At 40.0% G+C, this 24515-nt stretch overlaps 1 protein-coding gene across 1 annotated transcript in view; it reads left to right on the top strand.

Annotated features, from left to right (window-relative positions):
• The window catches only part of six6a (SIX homeobox 6a), a 16991-nt gene extending 7105 nt beyond the window's left edge, over nt 1-9886 (top strand). Inside the window, exons 2-3 of the mRNA XM_034858863.1 lie at nt 7995-8663; nt 9627-9886. Coding sequence (XP_034714754.1) covers nt 8092-8663; nt 9627-9792 — 738 coding nt within the window. The 5' untranslated portion in view covers nt 7995-8091 and the 3' untranslated portion in view covers nt 9793-9886. The remainder of the gene's footprint in view (nt 1-7994; nt 8664-9626) is intronic.
• Nucleotides 9887-24515: the final 14629 nt, after the last annotated feature.

Raw genomic sequence — 24515 nt, 5'->3', positions numbered from 1 at the left:
CCCCCCACACACACACACACACACACACACACCCCACACACACGGCCCTGTCAGCTAACTCCTGTCAGAGGCATCACCCTCTAGGTACAGTGGTGAGCATTGTGCACACAGTTATCAGGCAGCTCGCCAGCTCTGCCTTCTCCTGCCTCTACCTAGATGACTCCCTTCATCCTAATGAGCTCTGTCAGAATGGCATTTGACATAAGCCGTCAATAAAGCACAGCTGACGGACATTATAGTCCTGAAATCCAGGATATCACTGGCTGCTGCCCATCATGGAAACTGGCTGGCGGCCAATGGATGTATTTGACATAATACTTACTTTACTTTGTTGAATATACAATTTCAACCAAATCTGTAAGCAGTTTTTTAGGCAGATTTTAAAATAAGATGCTTTAAATAGAACAATGTGTTCACAGATAACGATAATTGGTATTATAGATTTTATTTTAAACTGCATTCAATGGCTAAAAATGCATAAACTCCTTGACTAAAAGTAAGCAACCTTAGCCAATGGAAACAGTTGTATAGTTTCAATAGACACGACGGCTTGTAATTTTGTTGCATTGTACGCAGAGGCTCTTCCCAGAGCGAGCATCGCCATAGCTCACAGATTACTGCTCATTTTTTAAAATTATTATTCTAGTATAGGTTGACCAAATGTCCTCTTTTTACATACTGTCCAGGGCGACCGGGGGATGTTTATTAATTCATGAATATGTCCGGTTTTCACTGTTTTTCACGAGACCATTATAAGCATGTACTTAAATTGACTTGCGCTTTGCACACAATACTACGGTACTTTGTTGTGTGACAAAATTCTCGAGAGGCTCCCTTGTGGGCGGCTCTGCGACGCACGCATACAGGGAGCAGATCAGACAGCAGAGCAGATCAGACAGCGGAGCAACATTGCACACGAAATGCCGAAGCGTAAGTGCAGCTTCACAGTTGAACTGCAAAAAAAACGTTCCATGTACCTTCCCGCTCAGGACAAGTGGGAGGCGGAGTGCACCGTGTGCAAAGCTAGCACATATGTGTCAGTGTCTTATTAAGGAGCTGGAGATCTCAAAGCTCAAATGGACACCAAAAAACTAATTTTATTAGACTGAAAAGGTTTCACAGAATAAGTCATATTTAGAATATTCATATTCATAAATTTCATATTTATTTATTTGAAAAGAGCTATTATTTCATCACAGGTTGTTACATATTTTATTTTATTACATAAGTTATTTTTATACCATTGAGGCATTATAAAGCATTTTCATTAACCTCCGAGAAGAATGTCTGAATTTGTGTTTCAAGGCCGACCGAGTGTCCTCTTTTTTTGGAAATCAAAATACAGTCACCCTATTCTAGTATAGTGCAGTGATGATGAGTGTATCATAATTCTGAGCTCAGGGTGGAGTTACTGCGATGCAATGAGGAGCTTAGTATGAATCATTCCTCCGAGCAAATACACACAATTCAGGCTTCTGTTTTTTTTATTTTCCTTTTTTTTTCAATTTGCCTGAAGATGTGTGGGTAGGTATTGGGAAATACATGAAATGAATCTAGCTCGCTATTTATATACAATAAAGAAATAGCTTATTTGTAGCTGTTTTACATTTAAGCTTAGTTTTCTGTTCACATTAAACACATCGCACACATCCTAAAGAGACTGTGGAAAGGTCACTGCTGGAAAAGCTGCGATAGTGCAGACAAAAGAGCAAATTCTATTGCTAGAAGAGACATTTATTGACAGTCCTCTATGTGTGTGTGTGTGGTGACTAGGAAGAACAGAGGCTCGTAGACAATGTGAATTGGAGGTGAGGCCCAGGCAGCATGGCCGCGGCGTTGTGACCTTTGCCCTGACTCACGCATCATGTAGCTCCCTGGTGCCAGAGGAACTTCTGACCATGATGAGTTTTGACTCCTGTCACCTTTGGGTGTCGTCAAGATCCTGTGACATGGAATATCATGTTATTTTTTTCTTTTGAGAGGGTGCTTTTCTGCAGCCTTAAATACTCTGCGGGTGACCACTCTCCCCACCAGTGAAGAATAGAGAGAAAAAGAGACATTGAGGAAGCTTTCTTAACAGACTCAAGACTCTAGGAAACAAAAAAACAGGTTTGCTGTTGTCACACAGACAGAATAATTGGAAAACTATTCATAAAGGGCTTGTTCTTTAAAAGCCTCCCATTATGCTTACAGTTATGAGTCACAAACTCTGTGTTCATTGCACTCTATCATAATAGTTGTAAAGATTAGGACCTTTAAGATGTTCTGTATTGCAGGCCGACTTTATTGTCAAGTGTGTTTGTTAGTGAATGAGATAGGGAAATACACTGCGATAGTGTGTGGGTGGTTGCAGAGGAAGGTCTAAAAACCAAGCATTCAATTACCCACCTGTTTTGACAGTTTGTCTGGAGCTGTGTCAATACATTCAATGAAAATTGTTTTATTTTTATCACAAAACACAGATTTTGACACTTATAATCCATTTACCATTGCAGTCGACAGATGTGGTTCGATGTGGCTGAAAAGAGAAGCACGCTGGTGGATGCCAATTTCATGTATGTACTGTATGTGGAAAACCACTTACTCCTGTGTTCAATTTCAGGCATGTTGTATATGACTGTGCCTGAACACAGAGGATTTACTCTTAATTACCAGGTTGGGCATTTTAGCTCTTAACAGCAAAATGCTGCCTGGCACACACAATCACTTTGTTGCGCAAGTGCCATACATAGGTGATGCATGCTTTCTGCTCTATGCTTCTTACACAAACACTCACAAGCACAGGTAATATATATATTACCTGGCCGTGTGCAACCTGCACTCTCCCTATTTTCATTTAGTCCAGAAATTGACTGCATTCAAGAATCGAATAGATGTAATAATTGCATACCCTCTATAACATACTAGGAAAAAAGAAACTGTGGGTTTCAAGGTATTCCTAATGGCTTTCTTCCAAGGATTTGAGGTTCACTCTCACTGTATTGTTCATTTGCAACAGCCCAACGGCATTCACTCACTTACATTTGAGACTTGCTGGGAAATGGTAAAAATGGATATTTAGAGGAACCTTCAATATAGGATCTCACTTTTATGCCGCGTGCCAATAGCATGGGATTTAATGAAGATACCTTTACATGCCACGGATAGTTGGTAAAACCTGTCGTTTGCAGGAGCACTGCAGATTTTCACACTACAGCGTTGGGAATAGACACTCCAGTATGAATGTTTCAGTGCGGCTGTCAATCCTAGTTTTGAAATGGGCATTATGGTATTGCATATTCACCATCCTAGGGTGAATTGGCTTTATGGATATAAGGTCAAATATCACATGCACTGATTATGATAGCAGTGGTCTGTGCTGTGTAGTATATGCCCTGTAAAACAAAAGCTTGGGGGAGGAGTATATGTGTCAGGGCAGGGCTGCGTGCGCCCCCACACTGACTGCTGCAGTCTATTGGCTCTTCTCTATCCGTGTCAGCAGGACTGTGTAACTGAAAGGCACTGGATTACGTACACTGGGGGCCAATGGGTCAGTGGATAAGAAGTCTTCTCTGTTACCATAAATCCACAGATTAAACACAGTGTTGAGAGCTAGTGCTGCCCGGAGGACAAATGGGTCTGAAAACACAACTCTCAGAGCTCTATTGTAACCCTCCTGTCACTGTGTAGCCACGAGGCAACATATGAGACTTCTCTTTAAGTCCCACTGCATAAGCCTGGCCTTTAAATACGTCCTTGGCAAAGTTAATGTTGTACTGGGACAGTTGACAAGTTCAAACGTTCTGTCGTTCACCAAAGTCAACAAAACACCGAAGTCAAGCAGGCAGTGGGCATACACGGTAATGTTAGCATCCTCCATCTTTGCTAAGCAGAAGTGCCTTCCCACTCCAGACAACTAACAGCATACATTACCGGTGTGTGGCACTGTTTGACATCACTGCTCGCCTTGTCTTGATGCTGTTTACTGTAAGTGCTTTAAACAGGCTCCGTGCTTACACAGACAATTCAGAGGATATTTAACCTACTCCAATAACAGAGCATGTCAGCAACACTAAGATTATATTGGTTTCAAATTCAGATTGGCATTTACCAGTGATATTTACAGTGAGCACTTCATGGTGTACCTGTGTGCATGTTTATGAAGAGGAGTAGTGATGGGGAGAGAAAGGTACTGTAGGTTTGTATATGATGGTGGCAAGGCGGCTGTTGATGACAGGCTTTTGTAGCGTCTACTCTGCTCCAGTGATCATAGGGAATCTGGGTCATTTCCAGCCTGTTAACATGTAACTATTCCCCACTCCTTCCCTCCCTCTAACCAGGGCATGCTACGGCCCAGCTACATGCTAATGATGACACAAAGTAAATGAACTTGTCTCTTATCACAAATTGAAAGGAAGCCGTGGTCTGATGCGGCGTTCACCACACCTCTGTGCCTTACCAATCCTCTCTTCACTTTGTAGTCTTCTTTATGTTGCAGTTTGACACTGAGCTTTAGAAAGAAACGTTATCGAGTTTTTTTCTCTTTGGCAATCATCATCTCAAGCTGTTAAATGCGGTAAAGGATCTGTATCATTTGGCTTAACAGCCACAGCAGCACACAGAATGCAGAGGCTTCTAAATTCCTCATAGTATAACAGTTACTTAAGTAGATTTACCTACATGTACATCATGATAAACAGGGATCTGATGTTATTTTACTCTAATTCGAAGGCTAGCGTAATTAATAATTTTGAAGTAGCCTATAATGTTAATCCTGATTATGGAATTTAAAAGCTGATTTATATTACATACGTATCCTTCATTCTTCCTCACTAAAGGTTCATTTAATTGTATAGGTGTTTAACAACAGAGAAGACAAAGAAGTTTGCCGGTAATAATGAAACTGAAGATTTCCATTTTTCTAAACACTTTAAAGACATCTTGTTGTTAGTTTTTGCTGAAGAAACCTTATAGTCCTCCAATCTAACGGTGCAGTGGGTTGACAAAAAAAACAGGAAGACCTGACATTCTAGACATAAATGCAATCCAGTGCAATATCCCTGAAACAAATAGTTTGGTTGTTTTTGACTATAGTGAAGTCATTTTCAGGTCCCAGTTTGAGTCGTAGTGGCTTGGATTCAGGTGTTCCTGGGATTCCTCACTGGTTTTGAATATTGTTCACCTAATTTCCACACTCAGCCTCCAGGGATTTTAGTAGGCTACTATAGATTTAGATGTGGTTAAAACTATATGTAAATGAGGGTAAACTTCATTAAAAACTAAAAACCAGCCGGTAGCCATTTAAAAAAACAAAACGTCAGGTATAGAAACCTACAACCACATCAAATCTGTGTTTTCTGAAAGAAGACTGGTAGCAGAGATGCCAGTGGGAACCATGAAACAAATAGACAAAAGAGGGGGGGAAATAGATGTGTTTGAATGAAATCCACTGTGTTGCGGTGCTGAATGTGCGGAGATATTGGTGTCAGGAGGCCTAGGCTACTCTCTCCTGACACAGTGACATAGGCCTAGACGCGATGGGATACTTCTTCGGCTTAGTCTACGTAGGCTATAAAATGGCATATCATATTTATAATTGCATATGGAAGGTGACATGAAACTGGCATTACAGAAATTGGAGAAAGACACGCGAGCGATTAAGAAATAACAATAATATGCGAATAAAAAGGGCCTATATGCGGGGTTTTCCCTGCGATACTGAAGCACAAATTGACAATGAGAAAAAGTCGTGTCTTTTTTTTCATTCTATAAATGTTTTAACAGTGCATATGAGCTAGACGTGTTGCTTACAGAGCATATTCTACAATTGTTATTTCTAGCCCTCCGTTTAAGAGATCCAAAACTTGCCTATATTTTATGATGCGCGCTTCCTAGAAAAAAGTATTGCAGTCCTTGTAAATTTCGGTTGGGACGGGCAGCCTGCAGGGATAAAATATTTACCAGCCGCTAAATATTTCAGGCCAGCACCTTGTCAGTCGCTCTCGGAATTTACTTCTACTGCTGCATCTGATGGAAGTCCAATCCTTTATGTACCAATATTTACCGGTTGGTGTAATAATATGGTTGAATGAATGACAGAATTGTCTTTATATGCTCATAGTAGCCGCTCTATCTGCTTTAAATTGCTAATTTCATAACGATGATGCGGCCCAAAGTAGACCTATTTCTGACAGACATCAACATGAAGAGATAATATGCACATTTTTAATTATTAAGATTTTTTTTTTAATGTGTAATGATGATGCGGTCTCTCGCAAGAGAAAAGCTTCCTGTGCAGAAGGCATTTCATAACCTTGCGTCTATAATTCATGCAAAAAGAGCCCGAAGGGGATTCATCTTGAGTGTGTGCGTGCGTGCGCGTGCATGGGAGAGAGACAGAGGGATGAGAACGAGTGAGTGTGAGTGTGTGTGTGTGTGTGCGCGCGCGCGCAGGGAGGGGGGGGGATCTGTGAAAATAATATGGCTTTTCCGTCAGAATGAACTTTACTGTATCCAGCCATGAAATAATCTGACCCGACACTTCAAACCATCTGCGCTATCTATCCGTCCTCTTATTTACTAAATCAGCCTGTGCACAAAACGGAGTGTGTCTGATAGCCTACTAAAGCCGAGCAGGCTGACAGGGCCATGATAATCCTATATACACAAATATCACGTTTATTCCCTGCTGTGTTTTACAGCTACCACAGAAGCAGCCGATGCTGTCGGCACTGACAAGCATGGGCTACTGTAAATAAAGGCAGATACAAGATATGAGCTTCAGTCTGCTGGAATCACCATCACACACCACAAATATGCGAATTTTACAGCAATAAATTAGCCTATGTTTTCAAAAAGAGCATTTAGGCTATTTATACCCCGCATTAGAGCCTGCATCATCATAACTGAGACTCCAATACAGCATTTTTTATGGTTAATAAATTAGCACTTTTGTGAGGTGGAAAAATGCAGGAAGCCTCGAGTAACTTTGATTCAGATTGGGAAACTGAGTTTCTGTTGAATTAAAGCCTATATTGACCCTTTTTTAATGAGTTCTATATATTGGCCAATATCGGTAATCCTTCAGGCTATATCTGAGTATTCAACATAACGAACTGTAGCCTAATCTTATTTTAATATAAAGACAAGCTGCATTGAAACTGAAAACCTTTTGCCACGTGCCTTTGATAGCAATATTATAGGAGTGTTGCCTATAGCCTAGGCTAAGTAGATTAAAATATGCCTATGCCTATATGATGTCACTAAAAGCCACAATTTAAGAGGACATATACCTACTTAACACAGTGTAATTCTGTGTAGGCTACTGTGTACATCATATTGTCTAACATTTAACATAATAGGCTAGGCCTACTGAGTTTTGGGGCAGGGCAGACATATAGTCAGCGGGATGTGTCTCATTGCTGTGTAAAGTCCGTTTCAAGAGCCCTAAAGGGAGACTGAGCTGAGCGTGTTTGCCTGCTTTGGCACTTGACTATAGACTGAAGAGTCTTTCTTCAACACAAAGGCGCAGGGTGTTTGCAAAGCACGGCAGGGCAGCTAAACGTTTGAAGACGCGAAGCAAAAAGGTCAAAATGTTTACATTATTTTTAAAAAGGGAGGTGCTGAGCTCTCCTTTCCGCCTGATTGGCCGAACTTGACAGTGATTGACGTGCACCCATGGCAACCAGGCAGCCAATCTGCCAAGTCCAATAGGAAATCATCAGAGGGGGCTTGTCTGTCTTTTTCTCCCCCCTTAAAAAATACATCTCGGCTTCGGCTTTAATTCTTTCCTAGTTTCAATCCAGCCTACCTTGAAAAATAGGCTACTACACCGCGGCTCCGGCTTTAATTTCCTCGCACCTTCAGCCCGTTGCCTGCCAAGTTTGCCAAGCCCGAGGATGCGGTAGCCGGCCCCCACGCAGCATCTTTCCTCCTCCGCGGCGTTTGGTGTTTGCGTTTTTCACGGCTGGTCAGGCGATTGGTTCGGTAACTTTGGGATTGCCTTGTTTTTCTAGGGGTCTTGGACTGCCTCGCGCACGGAAAGCAGGAGGACACGACGCGGAGGAGAGAGAGGAGAAAGGAGGGGGAGAGGGAAACACAGGATAAGCCTCCATGTTTCAACTGCCCATCTTGAATTTCAGCCCCCAGCAGGTCGCCGGGGTCTGCGAGACTCTGGAGGAGAGCGGGGATGTCGAGCGTCTCGGCCGCTTCCTCTGGTCGCTGCCCGTCGCGCCAGCGGCCTGCGAGGTCCTCAACAAGAACGAGTCGGTGTTGAGGGCCCGGGCTGTCGTCGCCTTCCACACCGGCAATTTCCGTGAACTATACCACATCCTGGAGAACCACAAGTTCACTAAAGAGTCGCACACAAAGCTGCAGGCTCTGTGGCTCGAAGCGCACTATCAGGAAGCTGAGAAACTGCGGGGACGCCCGCTGGGGCCGGTGGACAAATACAGGGTACGGAAGAAGTTCCCCCTACCCAGAACCATATGGGATGGAGAGCAGAAAACCCACTGCTTCAAGGAGAGAACCCGGCACTTGTTAAGAGAATGGTATTTGCAGGATCCCTACCCGAATCCCAGTAAAAAGAGGGAGCTTGCACAGGCTACAGGACTTACACCCACACAAGTAGGAAACTGGTTCAAAAATCGGAGACAAAGAGACAGAGCAGCGGCTGCGAAGAACAGGTGAGCTACGTGCATCTGCTGGATGGTTTCTGATCATAAAGATGGAACAGAAAAACACGTATTTGCCATAGTAGGCCTAGTAAAGGAAAAAAAAATATGTAATGATTCTGACTCGATGTTGCATCATGTGATTTAATAGCATGATATTTCAGTTTAATAGTCTGTAGCAAAACCGGCCGTAACCCACGCTGCTTGATATTAGATTTAGAATCGTCCTGTAATCCTAAAAATCGAGTTTTTTTTTGGTTTAATAAATGCTGCTTGTAGTATATATAAGACATATTTTAAAGGGGTTTAAATGCAGAAAATTACGAGCCAGCTGTAGTGTAGGCTAAATAAAAAAAAAGTTACTATTTCCTATAATTTCAGGTTATTGGGATAAGAGCTTGGTTTAAGATTTAACACAATACTGTAGAACAACATTTAGGTTAACATGAAGAGTTAGCTTACATCCACATGTTATTTATGCTTAGGTCTATTTGATTGTTAGAGCACCCCAGTCAATGGCCATCTATTATATACGCCCAGTAATAATTATCTAATATCTTAAATGTAGTTTTATAGAAAATGTGATGTAATTTCCAATTACAGTCGTAGCCAGTCTGTTGAAAGGCCTTCATTGTGGGTCGAGGTCACACTGTTGAATTGGTCATGTTTGATACAGCTAAAACAGAGCATCATTGTGAGTGAAAATAGTGAGTGGTACTATTTCAAAAAAAAAAAGCCAGTTTTACGGGGACTAATTACATTTCATATTGTCTGTTTTATAGTCTACAGTGAAAGTGAAAAAGATTTTTAACACTAAAAATACACAGCAGTAAAATGCATAACCTTCAGTTAAAGAAGATCCTCGGAAGAAGAAAAAAAAAAATACACTGTGATTACACTGTGAAGAATGAACTCTGCACAGTAGGCTACATGTTAAAATATTGTTGTCCCCGTCTCTCCGTGTCTTCTGCCCAGGCTCCAGCAGCAGGTTCTGTCCGGCGGTTCGGTTCGCTCACTGGCGGACGAGGACGGCACCGTGGACCGCCTGGGGAACTCGTCCAGTCCGGAGGCCAGTCTGTCCAGCAAAGCAGCCGCCTCGGCCATCTCCATCACCTCCAGCGACAGTGAATGTGACATCTGACGGGCAGATCAACTGTGTTGATGAATTAAAGGGGGATACGAGTAAAAGACAATCCAATAAAACAAGTCATAGTGCCTGCGTTGAGATAAAAAAATTAAAATAAAAAAACGAACACACACACACACACACACACACAAACTGATAGCCTATTTGACGGGTGCCAAAACACGAGGGGATCTGGGATCTGCGGCGGACTGCCCGTCCTTTTCCTTATAGACCTACACTTTTTTTGTTTGCGTTTTACCCACGTGTGGATAACTGAACTTCATAGCCCACGGACGAAACATATTTGACGGACTAACAAACCAACGCCCCGAGATGAAAAGTAAAAAAAAATGAAGAAAAAATTACAAAAAAAAGGGATGAAGGCATCCGAGCGCCTAACCTGCTGTTCTCTGTGGGTATTTCATGTTGAAAAAGAACTGTGATATTTTTACTTTACTTTCAAAGTTTTATAAATAATGTTTATTTGCCTATTTAAAACGATCTGCTCTGTCTCTTCGGATTTCATATTCATTTGCTTTGTGTTTTTAATACTTGTACACAGGTGAACCTGTTGAGCATGCGCGCTTTAGTGAAAATGTGTTTCAGTAAAAGAAGTTAAAGATAACTTAATAAAATAATTGTTGATCAAGAGAGTATAACGTTTAGTCTTTTTTTTGTTAGTGTGTAAGGGGAAAAAAAACAAAGTGATCAATAGAATTGTAAAGTAGTAGCCTAATATTCGTATATAGGCTACAATCCTCTTCGTTGTATTCATGAAGAGAAACCTTTCGTGATATTATAACACCACGGTCCTCTATCCCTGACACGTTTTAGAGCGAGGCCTAATTGGCCCACATGCTTCGCGTCGTGTAATGCAGGGTGACAGCGAGAGGTCACAGAGAGGCCGGCTCACTAACCCGGATGATCTGCGAGAGAGATCATGGAGATCAAAACACAGCAGATTGTGGAAAATGGGCTTTTATTCTGCCCGTGGAGGACAGACAAGCTTCTTAAATCTTTGCAAGTGTCCATTTTCCCAAGACAGGGTTTCATTGAGTAAACAGGCCGTGCATGGTGCAAAAACATCCCATAAATTCACATAAAGTGACAGATTTATTATGGCTAAATTGTTATAAAAAGATTGCTGTATTTGTGTAGCATTAATGCTCACACAAAGTAGGCTATAATCTTAAAAGTACACATCTGTTTGGACAAAATGGTTTAAATTAGTTTTATCAAGTTTTGTCATTTTAATTGACTACAGGCTTGTGTGTAGGCTAGTGCTGATTTAAATGAAGCCGTTTCCCTGCTTCAATTAAATGTTCCCATTTCAAAAAATCAGAAAAATACTATGTGAAACTCTATTTCTGTGGAAGGCTATAAACTATTCTTTGTTTTGTTGTCGGCACCATCCTTCCAAACTGATTCCTGGAATTACAATATTCTCTTCCAGGTTCAAAATACTGTCAGTAAAATCTAGGTTTTCTACGTGACCAGCATATTACTAAACATTGAACATTGCTACTGGACTACATAGACTTTAAATGTGCGTAAATTTGCCAGTGAAGTCCTAAAGTGGTGAGGAATAGGATGAGAGCAAAGTGAGCAAAGCAGACTAAACTAGAAGTTAAAGTTGAGCTTTTCCAATTGATGGGACAGACACCTGGTTTCCTCTAATTTGCAATTAATTAGGCTACAGTAACTTCTGAAACAGACAAAGGCCTTTCAGCTTGAACAACACAGACGCTAAATCTGTATGGAGAGAGAGGAAACAAGTGAAGGGAAATAAATGAGGAGGGGTGGGGGGCTTTTTTTTTATTTTTGCTGCTTCTCTTTCAAACCACGGGGACAAAATGGCTGAATATTTCCGTTTCTATTGAAAATAAGGACGACCGGGGGACCAGATGAAAAAGTCTTTCTCGCAGTCAATACGGTTGTCAAACTGGTCAGCGGTAATCAGTGCTAATGATGGGTCTGGGGTCCCGGCTCGGACAAAAGGGGCCCTGCCGCTGTTTTGTGAAGGGAAGCGACCGCGGGTCCCTCTCCAAAGAAAAGACTCCTGTGAGTAGCCTAGTCTGCGGCACAGAAATTGTGTGCGTGTGTGTGCGTGTGCGTGTGCGTGTGTGTGTGCACTTGCACACACGGTGGATTGTTTTCTGACTTGTAGTGGTCGCCGGCGTATGGTTCATTAATTTATGAAATATAGTTAGTTCTAACCAACATTGTTCTCGACACTGTAAAGAACCCATTTCATCTCCTGTTCATGTGATGCAGAACTGCACCAGATATTTCATTCTGAGAGTATTTTGACAAGTCAAGGTTTGCTAAATAAGTGTGAGGTTAACCAAAGGATCTGGTTGTAATAGCCTATATGTCGAGGTGCAGCAGCCCTCACATGCTACACGTCTTTATTGTTGTTGAGTCTATCGGAGCCGTCCAGTGTGCAGACACTCCGAAGCGCGGTGTAGTTTGTCAGATTAAATGACAGCCAGGTATCTGTCTGCTGAACATCTGATCGGATTTGATCCGTAAACCCTACTTATTGTTTTTTTATAGATAGAGTTAAAAGTGAAAATATGAGCAGCAAACTCTTTAAAAAGGCTACTTTATTTGATCACCTCATCATCATCAGCAGCAGCAGCCTGAATGTTTTAAATGCAGAGTAGTTTACAAGTCGGGAGAGCAATAGTAAAGTGTTATAGGCTAATGGCATTACTAAGGTATTTTTATTAGCTACATTGGAACTGCTTTGGATCAAGTTCATTAAATCATGTAAAAAAAAAATAATTAAGCACAAGACTGAACATGAACAACAACAACATTAAAACAAGTATAGAGTGCTAAAACATACAAAGGTGCATGTAGAACCGTAAACTGCCACAGCCAGTGGTGGTAGGCTTCATGATTAAAGTGTTTGGGTTATCTCAGCAGTCCTACTGTCTGTCTAAGTTCAAAACAAGATTTTTATATTTAAGGCGAGAAGCCATGCAGGGCACAGTTTATCCAACCAGAAGAGTGAATTAAATGTAGCTATGTGACCTCATATAACAATATCCTACAGGGAGGTAACACAAAGACGTCACAGATGAAACGGTCCAAGGTTACGTCACTTTGCACATCGTTGCTTCTTTAGTCAAATTAACAGGTGCAGAAAACAACCTGTAGGCCTACTTTTTTTTTTCAGTGACCGTCCAGCTTAGATAGTGGAGTCAAGCGACTTTGCTGCGTTCCCCCTTTAAGTGTCATCTCCCAGTTTCCAAAAAACAGCCACCAGGTTTGGCTAATAACTCAAAACCATGTTGCTGAGTTGCGCTCACGACGAGATGATCAACAGTCGTGCTTTAAAATAAATATATGCAGGCTACATGTTGAAGGGGGGCAGTACGAAGGGTATCTTACCTGTAGAACCTGCTACCTTCAGCACCTGGTTTCTAAAATCAAAGATGGCTTAGTAATGGAATCGCTCCTAACGTCTGTCATATAGGCTATAACTATCAAGAACAGTCGTTTTAAAACTGATGGGCAAAGTCAACGAAACATTAAACCAGACACACAACGCCCTGCTGACTGCGACACACACATTGAATCTGTCCAGGGTGACGCAGGCCTACAGTAGCCCATACTCAAATGGTTGGCCGTTTAAACCGGTCCTGTAATACATCCATGGTTCCTCAACATTTGACTTCCGGAGTCCACAGTGATATAGACTAATAACAGACAACTGGAAACCATGCAGATGGTGAGCCTGACAAGTAAATAAAAAATACAACTGGGCTCAGTGTTGTAGCTACACCTGATCTAGACTTGCTGCATGCATGCAATCCTGTCAGCTGAGCCCATGCAGTATACAACATCGACACTGAACGCAATCCGGGGTGTTTCAGATTGTTCAAACAATCCATAATGAAATGAATTAGATATCTGGGAGGGTGGCGATACAGAGGCATGTGTTTGCTGCTTCGCTGATCCTTCCACAGGTGGAATGTAACTAAGCATACATTTACTCAAGCACTTAAGTGCAATTTTGAGGTAGTCCTACTTTACTTGAGTTTTTCAATTTTTTTTCCTACTTTATAGGCTACTTCTACACTACTATACTGAGGTGAATAATGTACCTTTCACTCATATCTGACGGGTTTTCTTACTTTGCAGATTTGGTTGTTGATGCAAAATTCACCACTTTATTAAGAACATTTGATGCAACTGTTTCTGCTAGAAAATCACGAAGCCTATAATGTTCAATCTTTGTTGACACTATCAGAGTTTTTATTTTAATCACGCGTTTCTGGTTAGTGATGTGTTGTAGGCTACATGCTGCATTAAATAGAGATTGCTATTTAATGTTCTGGCCTCTCTAATTAAAGTAAATAGGGAGGACAGACAATATAATGCAGTCCACTGCAACACCATCTTCTAACCTCAATAATAAACATATCATTGAATCGACACTTTTTCACAAAGACTGAACATTGTGAGCGTTGTATTGGACTTTAATATATTGTACAGGTCTATCTAATACAGAAGCCACTGAGTGTGTAATCAACTAATAAATTATGATGTATTATTATAGACCTGGCAGTATATAATGTAATTAAAATCAGCCTAGCAACATTAGTAATGCTTACACTGATGCATCAATAATATATGGTTCTGAAAGGGGCCATTCTGCACATTGAGTCTAGGCTACGTTTACTTTTGGTACTTTATTTTGATGCTGCTACATTTTTAAATACGTCTTAAATAAGTCTTTTACTTGTAGCAGAGTATTTCTACACTGTTACTACTTTTATTCAAGTATACTATCTGAATACCTACTGCTGTCCCTGAGCTTGCTTTGCTATGTCCTATAAAGTAGCCTCATTTATATGGGCTTTGAAACTTTTGTTTTTACACGGAGATTATAATAGCCTAATAGTAATAATAATAATTTAATAATAGCCTAATAGTGGTCAAGATCACTCCGCAGTGGAAACTTGTCCTTTTTGTTCTCCACCCTGTGCCTTTTCATCCCATCCGCACTCCCAACAACTTGTTGTTTACAAGGTCAAACCTGAACTCAATGTGTGATCATTCGGAAAAAAACAACTAGTTTGTACAAGGACCTAAGAAATAAACAGCGGGCGGAAGACCATGAACTTCTATCAAAATAGACCTTTTCATTTGAAAACCGCTCTTTTCCTCGAAGTGTTTCCCAACCTTGGAAACACAGCTATTCCGAGGCTTTCCTGTGTGTTATTATAATCTGGCTGATGTTTTTCTTCCCATCAGAGACGCTGATGTTTTCTTCTTACAGACTATGAAACAATCTCATGTAGGCCAGTCTATGCTGTATGTAGTCTAGGCTTCAGTGCAGACCAGTGGCGCCCCCCGGTGGCTGGGATGGATGGATCTCCATGAAGCGTCAAAGACGTTTGGAGCTCACCGAAACAAACTAAAAGGAAGTTAGATAATAGATGCAGGATATTATACTCCATTTACGCGGGCAATTTACCAACCCGTTTCCCCTGTTGGACAAAAACCTAACCAAAACATATTGAGAATAATGCATTGCTTTCACGTGTTTCCTGGTGCTCTGGGACGTATTTTGTCAAAAAATAACTGATTGAATTTGAGGACCATATCACTTTAGAAATATTAGGGAAATTTGTGCAAACTCTCCCCACCTATCTAAAGAAGAAAACAAATCCACATCGTATTTATTTAGCCTTAGCTGTTCAGTTGTAGCTTTAGTAATTTCCCTTCATAATTGTCTATTTACCTTTTCACGGAACTCCGTGACAGAAATACTACAATCTTACAGTTCGTAATTATATTACCATTTTTAAAATAGCCACATTAAAAGACATGTGCTCTAAAGAATATTACCATAGTCCTATGTTTAGTTTACGTTTGATTTGTAAAAACTCCTTTAAAAAAAAGAGAAGCTAGAAGAGAATCCCAGAAAAAAACCGAGGGACATGATAGCTATCCTGATTAAATTTAAAGACGGTGATGACAAAATGCATATCCCAGGCTTCAGTTAAAAGTTAAATTCTGGAAGCAGTAGGCTACTCCATGAGAACAGCATGTTCGGGGTCAGTGAATGCTGCAGGAGGCTTTTAGAACCACAGACAGAGACATAGTTCACCTAAACTTCATTAATCGGTTCCAGAATTGATGAGATCAGTATGATTTCTAGGTACAATCTAATGTGATTCCTTCACTTTCTGCACACTATCGTAACTACACGGCCAAAGGTGTGTGGACACACACATCACACCCACAGTTGTTCAGATCTTTGTTGAACCTCTAATTTTGGGAAAGCTTTCTATGATATTTTGGAGCTTGGCTGCAGAAATGTGGTCCTATTTAGCTACAAGAGCGCATATATTGTTTACATTTTATTTTTAGAGGCCTATTATTAATATATTTATTTATGAATCTTTCTGACAAATGATAGGCTACATTTGGTTAGGATGACAAAATATGCTAGGTAAACCTCTGTAGATGCCTGGTAGCCTGCTTTCAGATAGAAAGTTGCAAAGTTGGATTTTTGCATCTCTATTACGAAGAGACCGGCTGTGGCTCACCTACTCATCACAATGAACCATGACTCCATGTTCTGCAGGTTGTAACTTCAGCTGACCTCTGTAAGGTCGTCATCGCAGACATTGATTAGCCCCGTTTAGTTCTGCTTTAACTCATGCTCTGAGTCGTGCTTGGTGCATTTCGTTTGGCGGATCAATTAATAGCCTACATCGCTACAGCCTTGGCCAGTCTGCCTCGCGCACAAATCCGCTGTTTGTTCGCAGATACAAAGCAGACAATGTGAGGCAATTATGTGAAGTCAGCTAGTGTTCACATCATCAGACTGCTCTGCTCACACAAAGAGAACTCATGTCAGCCTGGATCCTCCGCATGTTATTGGAGCTGTAAGGGCCTTTGTTGTGACAGACGCTGGTGACAACATATGAGATGCAAATATGACCCAGTGGTTTTGTGGAAACGCGAATATCGACAGAGCGGATCTTTTGGAGGTCAAATGGCCTGCAGCAAAGTCTACTGCGTCGATCAGACCTCAGAGATCGGAGACACTTAGGAGCAAGAGAAAATACATCTTTGAGTTTGATTAAAATGTCTATAGAAATGTAGATATACTCCACTGGAGTATTGTTTTTGCTTGTTATGTTTACAAGTCTTTGAGTGGCTTTCTACGTGCTAGAAACCTTAATCTATTAGGCCTGTTATTATAAGAACGGCTTATTTCAATGTTACAATATGAATGTATGTAACCATTCTGAAGCTGCATTCTGAAGATGTAGGCTAGTTGATCCAGATTCAGGGCCAGATTAACCCACCAGGGGGCCCCAGAGGCTTGTGTCAAAATGCTTGCTGTATTATAACCATAGACTGTAACCAGAGGCTGTAAATATTAATTAATATTAACAGTCTATGATTATAACAAATTTTGTCACTGGGCCACTTTACAAGGCACGGCACCGGTTCCCAGCTTAGACGTAGGCTATATGTGGCCCACAGGCAGGGCCCCTCTTTGCCCGTTAGGAAATTAAGCCTTGATAAGATGTTATGATAACTTGTTGTGATCCTGACTAAATGCATCATATTTTATGAGCTACTGTTTTCCGTCAAAATTGTATTCTATTTTACATTAAAGGCAAATTATGACGTAAGCCTGCCAAGAAAGGGAATTATTGAAATTCTCTCGGGTCAGTAGTTAAAGTTCAGTATTCGGCCACTAGATGGAGACCGTGACTAAAGAAAGAGACTATTTCCTGCTCTGAGGGGAGATGTCAAAATATGCTTTTTTTCTGTGGCTCATTCATCAACATTACAACTAAAACAATGTGGCTACAATGTGGTCCTTGATTCTTTATGTTTAACGAAATGTGCAATTACTATAAAAACGTTTTTATGAAGCACTTTTTTTTTAACATTATGATCAACTGTACACATCATTATTTAACGGAAAATCCTTGACCTCTTAAATAAAAAACACATCTTCAGTAATCTTAAAAATATGACAGACTTTACCAAAGTGCCGCGAGAATCTTTTTATAGCTATTTTCATGTACTTTTCTTAATTGTTTTATTTGCCATTTTTATTATTTTACCTGTTAATTATATTTATTTTATTGTCATTTAAAATCTGTTTCATTTTGATTTTAATTATTTCTTTTTGAATTGTCATTGTTCTTCAATTACATTATTAAATTCAGTCATCTATCTCTAACTCAGATACGCGCTTTGACAAATATGTTATTTTATTTCATCTTACCAATAAACAGTAGTGTATATATATATATACATACAGTATACATATATATATATATATATATATATATATATATATATATATATATATATATATATATATATATATATATATGTAAAGGACAAGCTGACTTTTGGAAAAGAAACGGACAGTGGCAGCGTGTGAATGCTGACTGTTGACCACAAGATGGTGGACAAGATACATAGTCTAGAGGAAACGTCTCAGTAGTGCTGCAGCTGCAGGTTTTGTACACTTCTGTCATATATTACATAAAAGTTAATGAAAAGCCTCACATAGTAAACAAAACTTGTAATGATTGCTTTAAGAAAAAAAGAAAGTAACTCAGATAACAATGGCCCCAGAGGACACAGATGTGGCTTATTTCAGGTCTGGATTAAACAATAAGGCAAAGTATAGGTATGTGACAGTAAACAAATGTAAAAATAAGCTCTAACAAAATAACAGAAATGCAGGCCTACATTATAACTGTGTTTGAAAGGGTAAGAAGGTTTATTGTAAGGGGTGCAAAAACATCGATGGGTGAGGGTGGGGGGGGTGCAAATGTTTACAGTATTAATAATATGTGCAATGGTCAGGGCTAATAGTCCAGGATGTGCGTTACTGTAACGTGTAGTTACTGACGGTGGGGGGGTGAAGAGTCAGTCAGAGACCGTCATTGGGGGTGGCAGACCTTGTCGATGAGGCCCACCACAGTGTAACAAGAATTAAAACATTAAGACATGTACATTAAGAATAATATTGAACTGCACAAAAAGCTCTGAATATATTTTTGACAGTGCTGTACATGTGGACAAACCAACCACAGGTACACCAAAAGAAAATTTGGACCCAAGTGTAAATGAGCGTACAGCATACTGAGTGGAGGGTGTGAACCTACATGTGTAAGAAAGTGTTGAGGCAGAGTAAGGGCACCAGTTGGGATTTTTAAGGGTCTATATTTAAACTCTCTGGTCTCCAGTTTCTGCAGCTGTCGCCAAGTTTAGGTTCAGCACCTTGAGCCTTTCTCAGTCATGCTCTTGGGTCATAAACCTGCCAAACCCTGAGAAAAAGAGAGTGAGGCAGAGACCGCTGTCTGGTCTTCATGTAAAAGCTCCTGGAACTTCAGAAAGTTCAAACAGTCCCAGTGTCCTCCTTGTGTTACACACTGCGGCTCTACCATTCCTATTTTATAATGCATCGCACCATGTCACAATATTACTGCATTTTTAAAAAACAACAAATGCTTGAAAGAGTCTTTTATTATTTATGGGATGTTAGCTTTCTACTCTTAAACCCCCTAAAATTATATTATCGATTATTCATGGAAACTGTTTGTTTTTGTATTGTTTGGTTCCTCTGCTTCCTCATCATTCATCGAAGAATCAAATAATTATTACAGTACAATAGGAATTTGTAAGCAGTTCCCATGTTAATTGTTTATGTTTAATTGTAACTGAATACATGTAGAACAACATACTGGAAACATACAACTAATACCATTGTGGCCTTATCACATATAATCCAGTTTTATCTAAAACTTGTCCATTAGCAGTTTTTTTTTAGATAGGCCTATTGGATAGAAACAAGACAGAAGGATGATATATGGTGTTTAGTTCTTTTTCTGTAACTAGCAATTACAGATCATTGTAATTGACAGTTACAGTGAGGTATTTTTCATGTAGCTGGGGCCTAGCTTTCTCTGTAACTGTCTCAATAATGTCCACAAACTGATCAGAACTGAGAGTTTAAATTTATGGTGTCTCAGCAGCAGTAAGTGAAACGTTTACAGGTTGCTAGTGCTGATAAAAACAACAGAAAGTTGCTATCATTACTGTATGAAAGTAGCTCCCTGATTTAGGTTTTTACTACTATTGTACCTGTTAAATACTGTTGTATAATGAATTATACTGTATCTACTATAATCTGCATGTCACACCCAGTACTGTATCAGTGGCACAGCAGGCTATTGAAGTACTGTGGGTTGTATTATGTATCGTGTTCTACATTGGTTAGAATCTGTGTGCGCTGTTTGTGTGTTGTTTTAGTGAACTGGTGAAAAAGTGTGTTATGTAAAGTTTGTTTTGTGACAGAATGAAACCAAACCAAACAAAATGCATACACTTTTGTGATAAAATGAGCTGACAATAACAATTCTAATTTAAGATTTATGCCAAAGTAACTGAAAAAAACATTTGAATAAAATCTACACTGGTTGAAACTTGTGGCACACACACAAGTAAACACACAAACAAACAGGCAAACAACAGACAATGAGCAGAAGGTGTGGCTGAATGTAAAGTGGCATCAAATAAAGGTATTGTAAAGTGCGGTTTCCATAGTACAGAAAACAATAGTGCAGTATAAGTAAGTGACGTTAAAATTAAATTGAATATGTCATCAAAATAATATAGCAAAAGTAGGTAACCATACTGTAAATTTTCTTTACCTGCGACCAAAAATAAGTAGCATTATTCCACATTATTTTATCTACTAAACATTACGTTTCTCAATCGTATCTATTTAGTTTTTTTTTTAAATAATCTTCAACCTATCCATGAGTGATTGTTTCAAACGAGTGTTACTTTAAGAGACCTAATCTTTGCCTGAAATGTATATTTATAAACTATCTTCACACACTAAAGTATTCCAGTAAAATCAGTGGGCTGAATGTAACTGTCTAAATAACTGATCTGCTCCTTCTTTCCAGGTTTCTCCAAGAAACATCTTCTGCAGGCAGCAGCAGTCTGTTTGAAGACATGCAGCAGGATGATGATGATGAGAAGGCTACTGCTACTTCTTTGATGGGTGAGTGGATTTACATAAATATTTCTCCAAATTGCAGCCTTAATAAAGACATTTCAGGTCCTTATGGTAGAGCGAGATGACAACTCTTCTGTGCTTAATTATAGCTGCCGCATGTGATGAACGTGTTTCCCACAAGATCCTACTAATTTAGCCCTCCAGCCTGTAATTTGTAAGTAGTAAAACAATCAGTCATTATGCTGAAAGAGGCAAAATGAGGCGGTATAGATGGATAGATAGATAGATAGATGGATAAATAGATAGACTCTGTGTCTGTTGCCTACTGTCCATTGGCAGCTCTGTGCCTAATAACACAGCTTAGCCGGCATGCCAAAGCCGGTGGCACATTGTTGTTGCAGTAACTCAGAGAGAGCCTGGTAATTACCACCGGCTAGTGACACCATGCTGCAAATGCACCAGTCATCACTGAGAGGACCAGCGCAGCATTCCCCCCTCCCTCATGTTGCCAGGATGCCCTGGTGATCAGCCATGGCACACAAGTTATTAGAGGGAAGAAAATGCTCTCACCAAACAGCAGAAAGAGAAAAAAGTGTGCCCTCTTTCCTGTCATTTTCTGCTTCATTAATAATAAAACTAGGTTGGGAAGAGTAGTTGGAATCTGTTATTTTACCCTCTCTCTCGTCTTGGGTACACTCGACTGGGCCATGAGCACTGAGTGTAGAGTCATGAAGGCTTTCTCTCAAGAGAGGCCCGCTGGAAAACATACTGCAGGGCCGGAATGGGAAGTTTATTTTGCTTGGTGCATGAATATCTGTGGGATGTGGGGCTCTGTGCACAGAGGGGCTGCAAGAGCACCCTCCTCCTCTTTCACTGTCGGAGGAAATAATTTCAGTTCATCCCCCACTGCATCCTAATAATTCCTAATTCCTCACTCATCTTAATTTCATGCCTTCTCTTCTCTCCTTTCACTCTGTGTTGCCCTCCCTGTTCATCTATCATCTGCAGACTGAAATAGGCCCAGCAGCAGCTTTTCTCTGGGCCTTTTGTCCCTGCTCAGGGAGACGTTTGGCACACAGAGGATCATGTTACAACTTTCATTTCCTGAAATTTTTTTTTTTGTCTGTGTGGAAACCAAGAAGGGTATTTTATCCTCCTGCTCTGCAGCATGAAGATGAAGGGCAAGGGGAGGGAGATGGCAGCTCAGATTTGTGCTGCTGTCACTCCAACATTGGCAAACAAATAAAGTACAAACTGCACATAGTTGCAGAATCCTGGTGGAGGGTAGCTGTGGTGTGGTTTGGGCACAGAGGGCGTGTGGATCATGTGTGAAGTAGGGGAGCTTGGTTACTTGAGCTATTTGTGAGCCCTAGGATAGGTGAGGTGATGCCCCTTGGGAGTATGAGGTATATTTCATTATCCCATATCCCATACCACTTCCTCTTGTTGTGTCTGCCACCCCTGCCCCTCCCCAAAAGCCCCTTGAGCCTGGAGCAGTGATGTGTTTAGACTCGGGATCATTCTTGGCTGGACATAGAAGCAGAACAAGATGCAGTTTTGTGGTAGCACTGCAGAATTATCAATTATTAATCCTATTGTGAAATAAGGCCTATGATATGGTATTAAACCCAGTTGTTATGGCTCCAGTTACGTCTGGCTCCTTAAAAGAAGCAATCAATGCTGTTTTATGTTCAGTACCTATACATAACTTATCTCTGGATGCAATAGAATAGATGTCCAAGGCTGAAAGAGAAACTACAATTGAGTTCATTTTTTTGTAAAAGTTGAATTTTTATAAATTATTTTAAAGTTAGTAACAACAAGCAAAGACCAAAACCATCAATGTCTTAACAATTTGGGACCTTCCATCTCTGTCTGTGGCTCTCATCCCCAAGCCCCATTGGTTCCCCCTTGAAGACTTAAATCTGAAAGGCAACTTGTAAAATTAAAGTTTCATTTAAAAAGAAGTAATTTCCTTAAACATCTGGGCACTGCAGTTTTTATCAAATTTGACTCAAACAGAAGTAAATAGTGCATTTGTGAGGGACTGCTTTCCACCGTGGATGAATCTGTGAGAATTTGTTCCATCAGAACGGTGTGGGATCAACTCAAACTAAAAAACTAAACACCCATGCTCATGGTAATGGAGGAACTTCTCTATGGCTACCCGTGTGTTTTTAATTGTTTTTGGGCAACGATTAATCTCTGTGGCCCAGATACATGGATCCCCTACATTAGGCTTTGCCTGCACAGACAGTACAGTGAGCGTAATCAAATATTGTTTTTAGTCTTTTCATGGGATTTGTTGACAATAAGGAAAATACTGAATATCACCAGACTTTTCTTCTGTGTTAAAAATAATATTCTGTCTTTAGTTTGTTTGGGCTCTTTATGATCTTCTTTTTTGCATTTAAAATTCAATTTGAAGCTCTCCAGTTTGAAAGGTATCCTCTGAAAAATTACAGATTAGATTAAACAGCCTCCTCTCTACAATATGTATGAGTAACTTATGTTCTGAGTACATTTCACAGGAAATATGTGTTTTATACCTGCACTTTTGTTTCCCCTTATGTTAAATAAACTACCAAAACTTCAATTTATGGAGGACATTGTAGCACAACTGTTTCAGCTCCCTGCTTGAAAGTATACACCTCCTGCCACAGGTTAATACTCACGGATCACCAGATGTGTATCAATCCACAGCTGAAAATTATTCTCAAAAATTTAAATATTCATTCCTGTTTGATTAACGTTTATCTTCAGTGACCAAATAGTAATATTAGTAATATTCTAGCGCCCAAACAAGAAAACCACACATTTACGACCTGTTTTTAACGATGTACATCTTTAGTGGGAACCAATGGGCTGAGAGCCACAAAATGCAGCCAACACATTGTTGGTTTTAGTATTTTCATTGTATTTGTTGACAATAATAAGTGCATAGAATATTACCAGCTTTAACATTTAAAGATTACAAAATGAGATTTAACAATTACCCTTATCTAAAATGTAATTATGTTATTTTAGGACTATTTAAGAAAACTTGGAATACTTTTTAGAATTCCTGGACTAGATTTTTGCAGCTGTACTTTTATATCCAATTAAAAATGATAGTAAACTAATAATGACCCTACACATGTAGAATATTGTAGCACAGCACACTGCTCCTGCCCTCTACTTTAAGATGTCTTTCCCTCAATAAAATCTTTTCAGGTAAATTATTAGAAAGTAGCTATGGATTGGAGTTTAGATCTGTTTTACTTGGCTTCGGAAGCTGGAACTAATTAAGAAAATCTGTTGAGTCTTCACAAAAGTATCTCCAAAAAACATCCCAGACTGAAGTCACTTTCCTGGTCAAACATATGAGACTAATGCTGTTATCATCTTTCTCTCCAAGCTCCAAAAATATACATATCTGATTCTTAGCAACCAGAGCTGGGCTTTTGTCTCTGGAACAGTTTGTAACATGAGCCTGTGTCTTCTGGCCAATTTTTTTTTTTTTTAATACAAGTCCTCTTCCGTAGACATTACACATGTCTTATCTTGTCCTTTGTCTTTTCCCTTGTAATATTTTTGAAAATTTCCCCCGGCCATCTATCATGTAATGTATATGATGCTGTCCTTCATTTGACACACAACATGCTATTTAACACCCTAATAGGTAGTGATCGTCTGCAGAGTCTCCTCCTCCTTGTGTCTGAACCCC

Source organism: Etheostoma cragini, chromosome 20 (genome assembly GCF_013103735.1).
Source record: "Etheostoma cragini isolate CJK2018 chromosome 20, CSU_Ecrag_1.0, whole genome shotgun sequence".
NCBI classification, from domain to species: Eukaryota; Metazoa; Chordata; class Actinopteri; order Perciformes; family Percidae; genus Etheostoma; species Etheostoma cragini.
This window is presented reverse-complemented; position numbering and strand designations above follow the sequence as displayed.